Source organism: Cyphomyrmex costatus, unplaced genomic scaffold (genome assembly GCF_001594065.2).
Source record: "Cyphomyrmex costatus isolate MS0001 unplaced genomic scaffold, Ccosl1.0 scaffold336, whole genome shotgun sequence".
NCBI lineage: Eukaryota > Metazoa > Arthropoda > Insecta > Hymenoptera > Formicidae > Cyphomyrmex > Cyphomyrmex costatus.
Window position 1 is genome coordinate 1,180 of NW_017277514.1, and position 10,814 is coordinate 11,993.

Below are 10,814 nucleotides of genomic sequence, written 5' to 3' on the forward strand. Positions count from 1 at the left end.
TGTTTTTTTAGGATCTCTACCTTAATACTTTTATATGCAAAATAATTAGAGGAATCACGTTATCTAAAAAAAATTACATAATTCCATTTAAAAAAGTGGAGGTGATCTTCATATCTTTTTAACGCTTCCATTTAGAAAAAAAACAATGTGACTAAAACGTGTACCCCTCGACACCGTTCCATTTTTATATGAAACATTTTTTCGTATTGTCAAAAATAAACGAAATATTCAAGATGTTGTGTGTTGTGTAGGATTTAAGTGGACCATCCGGTATACAGGGTGTTCCAGTAACTCTGTACAAGACAATATCTCCGTTATCATTAATGGTACACGAAAATGTTTAAGGATGGAATTGGTTGGTCGGAGGGAGGCATGTTTTGGTCACCTTATTTTTTGTTTATAGATGGAGGCTCCAAAAAGATATGAAGATCATTTCTACTTTTTCAAATAGAATTGTATAATTTTTGTTACACAATATAATTCCTTTAATTATTCTGCATATAAAAGTATGGTAATTATTCAGAATAGGGGAGGCAGCACAAATAGAATTGATGTAAACCAAGGTGATCAAAACATGTCTCCATCCGAACCAACCAATTTCTTCCTTAGACATTTTTGCATATCATTAACGATAACGGAGATATTGCCTCGTAACAGAGTTACTGGAACACCCTGTATTGGTATATATAGATATATTGTATAAGAAACAAAAATTGTTAAATGTCTTTTCATAGAACTCTAATGTTCTTTATTTTACATATTTATTTCTTTATTATTATTTTTATATTACGCAGATCAAAAAAAAGATTAGATAGAAAAGCAATACTGCTGTTGCAGTTGCAGCAACAAAGTAATTATTTGTTGCGGAAGCAACAGCAGCAGCAACCGCAAGAGCTGCAACAACAGCAGCAGCAGCAACCGCAAGAGCTGCAACAGCAGCAGCAGCAGCAGCAACCGTAAGAGCTGCAACAGTAGCAGCAGCAACCGCAAGAGCTGCAACAGCAGGGCCAAAGAGGTATTTCATATACAGGGTGGGCCAATAACTCTGTCCACCTTGAATATCTCCACTATTTTTGGAGATATGAAAATATTGTTATCACAAAAGTTGTAGAGCATCAAGAGAACTATAACATGTGCTAGTCATAATTTTTTTAGGTGGAGGCGCTTCGGAGATTTCAAGGTCAACTTCATTTTTTTAAATGGAATTATATGAATTTTTTTCACTATATGATTCCTCTAATTATTCTGTACATAAAAGTATTAAGGTAGAGATATAAAAAAACCAATAGTTTACGAGATATTTTACATATTCCTTTGGTGCATATTGACATATAATGTTTAATAACTCGTGAACTATTGACTTTTTGATAATCGTACCTTAATGCTTTTGTGAACAGTATAATGAGGTGAATTAATTGGTGTGAAGATTCTTACGTCAAAAGTGTTCGAAGTGATGTACTTAATTTCTTACAAATTCGTTGAAACGTACGATGTGAAGGATGCATACGATCTGGATACCGTTCAATGTACAATACTTGCGCCCTTATTGAATTTTGCTGAGCTTCTCCATAAATGAGGAGCATATCTACTTGTTCAGCAAATGAAAACTTCATTTTCACATTAACTTGTAACCAAAATCACAGACGAGCTAAACTACATGAAGCTAAACTACATGAACCTTCTGAAAAATCTACTGATACTGAACTTAGAGTAATGTTTGTTTCAGCTCCAAGTTCCACAAATCCCTCTAGACATATTGTACAATTCATAGTAATGTACGTATTCATAGAAATGTACATATTTACATTTTATACCAGGAAGTGCCGACCACACCGGAAAATATGAAGCAACGAATTAATGCAGCATGTGCGACAATCAGTCCGAACATCACTTCGAACACTTTTGACGTAAGAATCTTCACACCAATTAATTCATCTCATTATACTGTTCACAAAAGCATTAAGGTACGATTATCAAAAAGTCAATAGTTCACGAGTTATTAAACATTATATGTCAATATGCACCAAAGGAATATGTAAAATATCTCGTAAACTATTGGTTTTTTTATATCTCTACCTTAATACTTTTATGTACAGAATAATTAGAGGAATCATATAGTGAAAAAATTCATATAATTCCATTTAAAAAAATGAAGTTGACCTTGAAATCTTCGAAGCGCCTCCACCTAAAAAAATTATGACTAGCACATGTTATAGTTCTCTTGATGCCCTACAACTTTTGTGATAACAATATTTTCATATTTCTAAAAATAGCGGAGATATTCAAGGTGGACAGAGTTATTGGCCCACCCTGTATACACTACCGTCAGAAAGTTTAAGATCAAGCGATTTAAATGGTCAGATCAAATTTCATTTTTAGTTCATCGAAGCGGTGGACGCTCCAGAGGCCTTTGGTACGTGCGGAGGACAATTGCAAGCCTCCACCAACTCCGAGATAGAAGAGGAAATGGTAGAATAAGAGGACGAGGGGACAGTAGAAGAGGAAGAGGAGGTAAAGGAAGCATTAATTATAATACAATGCGACCACAATTAATATAAAAAGTTTCCAATAACAAGAATAGTACGGCTAATGAGAGCTATTCGCTGTTATTAGTGCGATAATATATACGATATGTTCAAGAGTGAATATTACATACTACGTAAGTAGTTCCCCCCCGTTGCGCGCCGAACATCCGTCGAACTTAAAACGCAAATCTAATCAACTACCGTAGTAATATCACAATTTTTGATGCTTATAGCATCTAAAATTGAATCTTAATAATATGTTGAAAGACATATTAAATTCTTAAAATTTTAATATTAAAGTAGAAATAAATTAAAATCTATGAAAAATAAGAATTGTGAGGAATATCACAAGTTGGCGTTTCGTCCCGGCTTCCCACTACTAGACTCATCAGTAAGGTAATGTAGTGGGAGCCTACCTTAGACGCCTGGCCCAGACGAGTAACTACAGACCTCTGTTGGCAAGTCGACGTAGTGATATTTTTCACAAATTTCTTTATTTAAATAATAATTCGAAAGTAACAAACGCATCTTGCAGCCAGCGTATATTCAACAAATCAATTAAAGAAAACTCTCGAAAGTTTCCAATAACAAGAATAGTACGGCTAATGAGAACCCTAAATATTCATATATTCAAAAAAATTCATAAAAACACGACGCAGTAATCCGAGCGCAATTCAAATTGTAACAACTTTAACATAATACTCGAACGGATGGACATCTTCAATAAAAAACAAAATGTTCATAACGAAATATTCCAATATTACATTACAGTTTATTACGATAGAAATGTTACGCTCTGATTACTGCTCAGTATTCTCTTTTAATAAGTTTTTCTCTCCTTATTATATTTATAGAATTATTTCTATAGACACTATAAACTCGAAGATAATAAGCGTATAACAAATGTTGTCTATTCCTACAAACACTGAACTCGAAAAAAACGTAAAGAAGGTTTAAAATTGTCATGAAAATATTTTTGACCGCATAAGGTACGCGCAGGATTAAGCTAGGGATAGTCGGTACTTTTCTATTTTGTGCCGGCTGGGTACTCTTTCTATCTTGTAGCGCACGACTTTGCCCGAGCGCGGTGCGTCATAGTTATAGCTATCCCCACCAAGTGGTAGCGTAAGCAAGAATCTAGAAGCTCTGCCGTATTTACCCTCACTCTTCCCCCACCACGCGCTACCAAGTGGTAGCGCAAGCCACAATATGGCAGCTCTGGATATAATTGTTGCATCACCCGTCTTGGACGGACGCGTCTTTGTCGCGTACTTGTTTCCATTATTTTTTTTAAAAAAGTGTTGCTGACTTTGACTGTGCCTTGCGATTACTCAAAATCCGCCTAGCGGTCCCGCGATTTCGGATGTCCCGTTCGTTCGTCCTGACGCGCATATTGGTGGCGTGACGACGTCGTGGACGCAGACGCCCGATGTGCGTACGTGTGTGAAGATAGCACCCCTTTTCAATAAAATGACAATTTTGAAACTTGTTCCAGATTGTTCTCAATTTATTCTATATTGTTCCAAAGTAACATTATCGTATGACAAACGGTTCTCCAATAAAACGGAAAAAAAGATTTTCTATAGTAGCACCCCTTTTTTGAAAAATCGAACAGTTCAACATCGCTACAGATTGTTCTAGTTGTTCCAAACATTGTTCCAAATGGACAATTCCATAAGTTGAACAGAAATCACGAAAATCGAAAAAACATTTTCTTATCCGGCAACCCTTTTTTTTATAATCGAAAGATACAATATCGCTGTAGATTGTTCCAGTTGTTACAAACATTGTTCCAAAAGGACAACCCTCCACCGCTACTGGTTCTTCCAAAAATCGTAAAAACTACGATTTTCGCCGCCGCCATCAAGAGTAAACCTGCACTTCCTTTCTTATTCCAATAGAGTGCTTTTTGTTCTGAGTTGTTCTCGCCCTAAGAAACATTGTTCCAAAAGGACAACCCTCCACCGCTACTGGTTCTTCCAAATATCACAAAAAAGTACGATTTTCGTCGCCACCATCAAGAATAAACCTGCACTTCCTTTCTTGTTCCAATGGAGTGCTTTTTGTTCTGAGTTGTTCTCGCCCTAAGAAACATTGTTCCAAAAGGACAACCCTCCACCGCTACTGGTTCTTCCAAAAATCGCAAAAAGGTACGATTTTCGTCGCCACCATCAAGAGTAAACCTGCACTTCCTTTCTTGTTTCAATGGAGTGCTTTTTGTTCTGAGTTGTTCTGGCCGTAAGAAACCTAGTTCTGCCGTACGAACCGTTTAACGCTATTGATTCTTCCAAAGATCCAAAAAATCTACATTTACTGCTACGAAATTACCGTGGAGTTATTTTTTGTGTATATGGAAGAGTTTTAGAGAGAATGAAAAGGAGAGACAGATACATTGAGAGAGAGAACATATGGTTTCTATAAACTTAGTAGTTTTATTATTATAATAATTTATTTTCTAATAAATTTAAAATTACTGATTTTATAGAAACCATTTTAAATATGATTATCCAACGAGCGTTTTACCATGCCACAATCTGTTTGATGTTGATCAATAAAATTTATATATCTAATATTTATATGATTTTACTTTCCCTTACAATACATTCATACATAGGTTTTGAATAACTGCGTCATGGAGTAAAAATGGCGGCAGTTCGTGGTACTTTGTTATCTAGTGACTTTAAACAGAGATAATTTGTCATTTAGGAGAGTAGGTATATAGAATGTGGCGCCAATTAGCTGGAAGTCGCCATTTCCATTATATATTTCTTATGTCATTTCTGACGTAATTCTTCCTTCTAACCTTTTTTTCTAACGTCCATCTTCTTCTAATTAACGGATTTATCTATAAATAATGGAACCAATCTACATTAGGCATATTCTTTGGCGCCACTTTCTATATATTCCCACTCTATCATTTACCGATAGTGGGCGCCATATTTTAGTTCTGAGTAAAGTCACTAGATTTATAGAGTACCGCAATTCACTTCAGAAATGTTTCGTCAAAATGACCGAAGTGCACATAGTACACGATTTGAAGTACACCAACATACACATTGGGTCACGCAGTGATCCCACGTGTGACGTGTACTTTCGTGTTCCCGAACAGTTCTGGGGATTTATTACGGTTTTTTTGACGGAGTGAAAATTACAAAAGTGATTGAATTTACTTGAATATTTATAACTTCACTGGTTAACATCTAGTAAATTTGCTCATTTTTGTAATTTTCATTTTCGTCACAAATACCGTAATAAGCCCCCTGAACTGTACTTACACGTACCCTTCGTGCACTTTTATGCACAAAACTTCTATAACAAATAAATCCGTATTAAACTAAAGAACATATCAATTTTAAGCATTCCTATATATTCTTTTGATTATAAATAAATAAATTACAACTAAAAAATATTAATTTACATACTCAACGGCTGCATTTTCACAAATAAAGTATGCAAAATTGCTGTACTTTATAAATCTAGTGACTTTAGTTCTGAGTGCACACGTGCATGTATAATGAACAGACTTATTCCGATTTGTCAAATTACCGACAGTTTTGTATCCGTCACGCGTGTTTTTAACAACTGACAAACAAAGCACACGTGTAGGATCTGGTATCATCCAAATGTATTATTTCTTGGAAGCAACAAGTGAAGATATCTCGGTGATTTCCCTTTGCTGCTGTCTGTACACATCGATGTCCCATAGGTAAGGCAATAAGTATCAGAAGAAGAAGTAGAAGATCTCGGTAACTACAATAGAGCCATATATCACCTATTATAATTGAAAACAGTGTTTTCGAACCATTCTGACTTCTTTTCATCTTATCTTATTAATATTTATTATATATAGTAATTGCATTATTCATATTTTCCCGTATATCATATTACAGTAACAATGGCTAAACACGTCGAACGTTTGTTGGACGTCATTCTATCATCAGATTATAGGGACTTATTATACGAACATGGCGAGCCTGTGATACCCAGTAATGAAATATACGCAAAGATAAGTACAGCTTTAAAAATGATATTAAATCAAAATATATTTATATGATGATAAAATATAGATTTAAAATAAATTAATAGAAGACTCAACAAGTATAAAACAAATTGATTAAAAATAAGAGAAAAGAGCCAATAATTTTTTAAAAAAATATATAAATGTAATTAACTCAAAATCGTAATACATTAAAACAAACAGAGTAAAATTCGCAAGTAAGAATTCGCACATACGTTTCGACACCGATCGGGTCATTTGCAATGTTAAATTTAAAATTAAGTGTGCATAATAGAATTAACGAATCAACAATAATAAAATTACATGTGTATAATTATAATAAAATTAACGAGTCACAAATATAAAATTAAATGTGTATAATTGAATAATTAACGAGTCATAAACATAAAATTAAATGTGTATAATTGAATATGGATCTTCCTTAGTGATTAGTTTCGCATGAGTTATATAAATCTATTGACAAAAAAGTATGAATTTAAAAACTTAATTATGAAGAAGTAAATTGTATATATTGTTACCTTAACAAAAATGTAATAAAAAATGTATAGTCCAGTATAAAAATCCAGTATGTTTAGATCCAGTATTGAAATAAAATAAAATAAAATAGTCTAATTTACAGTTATAAAAATCGACTGTACTACTTGAAATAAAAATAAGAAATGAGTAGGCAGAGACCTCAAGAAAGGACAGAGGAAGGGAAAAAATTAAGAGGTGGAAAGAGAATGTATCATGTTAGTATAACAATCTGGCAATGACTCGGTATCATTTTGTTAATTTATGCCATGTGTTTGTTTCTTTATATGAACCATTTCGGATATCAATCTTTCCTTATAAGACGGTTCCATATCTAAAATTTCAACTTTACTCCAATTAAAATCATGATTTTTTTCTATTCTATGATAAGATTTTATGGATGGAGACTTAGAAGTGTTACGTCCGGCCTCTTTTTTGATTTAATTTTCGCCCCTGAAGCCTCTATCTCTCTCGCACCCATTATTATCGCGCCGTACGTTTCGCCTGCGTACCTGCATTAACTCCTAGTAGCGCCGCACTTACGCGAGGGCACCACCTCCCGGGCGCCTCACGCCGACTAATTAGTTATAATTGCCGAGGTTTAATTAATGTCACGATACAGTTTAGAGCATGACGATGCTGACTAGCGCATTTCACACAAAACTATACCGCGCTATCTTAACTGAATCGGCCTTTTCTGCCAAAATCACTAATGCGATGGACAAGCGTAACGAGAATACGGATTAACTGCGCATCGCGCGATACTCCCTGATCCGAGTTGACAGATAGGGCGAAAAGCTGTAATGAAAAACTAAAATTCGGTATGCGGCCTTACCATTGCGCCTCCACGCTTGCTAACGAGAAACCGCCTCGATACTATGTTTTCCATAAATACGAATTAAAATGGTACCAAATATCAAAGCGATGCGCTCATCGGTTAATGAGATATTTAATAATTGCGAAAGTGATTTATTACCCATTTTTCGAGGAAATTCGGCATTTCCACACACCGCGGCCACCAAGCTGGTCCTATATAATCGAGCGAAATCAGGCGCTCCTGTTCATTATTGTTCTATTTCTAATAGCGATATAAGGTCCTTCTTGAGCGAAATCGTAGAGTCATTCGTATTGTAAATCTTGTGCGACAGATCGATATTAGAGTGTATTTTCACGGCGTAAAACCGATCGCGAGATATTTCGAGATATCATTGTTAAGAACCGGGGTCGTAGGAACGCGAGCGTAAGTGTACAAAATTTGTTAATTAATAGTATAATCAAAGTAGTGCGCGTCCTGCCAGCGTTCCAAAGTTTTACATTCTTGCAATTTGTGCCTTTATCGTGCGTAGTGCCGAATCGGTTAATTATTCGAACACGTATCAAAGCGATTACTCATTTTCGTAATTTTGAGTTTCTTGTTCTTTTTTTTTCCTTTTCGCCTGGGTTATTAATTCGCGAATTCGCGGATCTCTTTCTCTCATTTATTTTGAGTTATTCATGTGTTACATTAATAAAATTATATGTTATCAAGTGAACAATGATGGATCATCGTTTTTTTTTTCTCTGTGTGTCGTGTCGTCTAATTAATTCCTTCCTCCCCCAGTGAGTAGCATCTCCCCTCAACGATTTGCAAGCAAGCGGAGTTGAGCGCTGCCTCATTCTGTTGCTCACTTCCGTGCCCCGTTTTTTTTTTATGCTATTCGCTGGCCGTCGCGATCGAAGTATCAGCAGAACCGTAGATTATAATTCGCACTCTTCGCGCATTCGCGTTGTCCGAGATTCCGCTCGACGACGGCACTCGCGTAAATTCTCGCGCTACTAACATTCCTCGCGACGTAAGAATCGCTTCGCTCTATTTTCTTACTTTTAATTACATTATCTTCGCTATAGCTCTCTCCCGGTGAGTAGCATTCTCCCCTCAACGATTTGCAAGCAAGCGGAGTTGAGCGCTGCCTCATTCTGTTGCTCAATTCCGTGTCCCCTTTTTTTGTATTATTATGTGCTACTCGCTGGTCGTCGCGATCGAAGTATCAGCAGAACCGTAGATTATAATTCGCACTCCTCGCGTATTCATTAACCGGAATTCCGCCCGACGGCGACAACGCGTGGATCCTCGCGCTGTTATCTCCCCTTACCTCCATGTCGAATTAACGTTCACTCAATCAATAACCATAAGCCTAAATATTTATTCCATTTTCTCTTTTCTCTTTTCCTGACAATAATGTTATTCTCGCATCCGGCAGGTTATGCCCCGCACCCGACGAAGGCGTAGAGCGGGGCAAGAACCCAGAAGAAGAGACTCTGGTGGGAGCTCACCCGGTGTGGGGAGTTTGACCCAACCGGGGTCCAATCCAGATCCTCCGGATCCTCCGAGGTCGACCACTGAGCCGATCGTCGGTTCTGCTCCGCGGCCTCGCACATCGGCGCCCGCCGCGACCGTGACCCGTCCGGAGCCTCCGGACGCCGGTTGCTACGCGCCGATCAGGAAGCCCACCCGGCCGCAGCCGGTGGCACGTCAAGCCCCGACTTCGACGCGTAACCTGGGGCCTCCACCGGCACCGCCGGTTAAAGAAAAGCCGCGTGTCCGTTCGATCGCGGCCGTGCCAAGGGAGCAGCGCTTTCTCAAGCTCCTGATCGTGAGCGACGACGACTTAATCCCGGCCATCGCGCGGACGACCACCACTCCATGGTGGTAGGAGACTCACCCTCCTCTCCTCAATTTTTCTATTTTTCTTTTCCTTTTCTTTTCTCCTTTTTCATTCTTTTTCTTCTCCAAGATTCCTCGAAATGATGAATCTCGGTGACATCTGAGGGCACCGGTAGCCCCTTCAGGGCGGTCATTGATTCATGTATTAGTTTATTCATTAGTTGTAATTGCCGCCTCCATTGTCAATACGATTGTTTAGTGTGCATTATCTTTCTCTTGATGTTACGTCACCACGAGGGCCGGCCTCCCTTTTTTGCTCCTCCAGCGACTCCGTTTTTTTTTCTCTTACTTGTAAATAAATGTAAATAATTCTTTTACACTATTCGATTATGTCGCTAGTATCCCATCTTTTTCCTCTCCACTAGGAGAACTGTCAGAAAATACATATATACGTTTTTATTCTGTACGCGACTAATTTGCAATGAAGCCCATCTCTGCATGCGGCAAAACTGCCCAATGAAGGCTACTCATCGAGGCGAGAGACGATTGGTGCTTCCGCTCGGCACACTATCGCTCTTCGCGCTCTGATCGTTCCTCTCCTTTCCCAATAATCCCCTCCACTCATATACTCCGGATTATCTACTCGCACCGCGTTCGGGACGTCGCGAACAGTTAAACGCACGAAAACCCGGACGTAACAAGAAGTTTTATTAATATCCGAAGAATGTTCATGTATTCTTGTTTTCAATTGTCTCTTGGTCTGGCCAATATAACTTGCATCACAGTTGTCACAGGAAATTTTATATACCACATTTTGGTTGTGTGTGTATTCTAATTTATAAATGCCTATTTTTATGAAGTTTTTTAGCGTATTAGGTATGGTATACGCCAGTTTGCAAGTAAAAATGTTAGTAATAGGTTTAAATTTATCAGAGATAGATTTAAAATTTTAGATAAGGTAAGAAAATTTCACAATATAGATTGTGACGTGACACTTCGTGTCCGTCACTCGTAAGTGCATTGGCACGGAGATCCTGTGTCCTCTAAACTCGGAGGGCGAGGGCACAAGCGAGCGTGCCAAATTTATATCTTTTTTTTGTTTCGTTTTGTATAT

The 10,814-nt window shown here is 37.5% G+C and overlaps 1 protein-coding gene across 1 annotated transcript; it reads left to right on the forward strand.

The window, feature by feature from the left end:
* Positions 1–251: 251 nt before the first annotated feature.
* On the forward strand, positions 252–2,478 carry LOC108776067 (potassium/sodium hyperpolarization-activated cyclic nucleotide-gated channel 1-like; the record flags this gene model as incomplete). The annotated part of the gene is made up of 5 exons (XM_018542575.1): positions 252–326; positions 838–956; positions 1,644–1,710; positions 1,818–1,964; positions 2,380–2,478. Coding segments are annotated over 5 exons (507 nt in total), but the record flags the coding sequence as incomplete, so codon positions are not given.
* Positions 2,479–10,814: the final 8,336 nt, after the last annotated feature.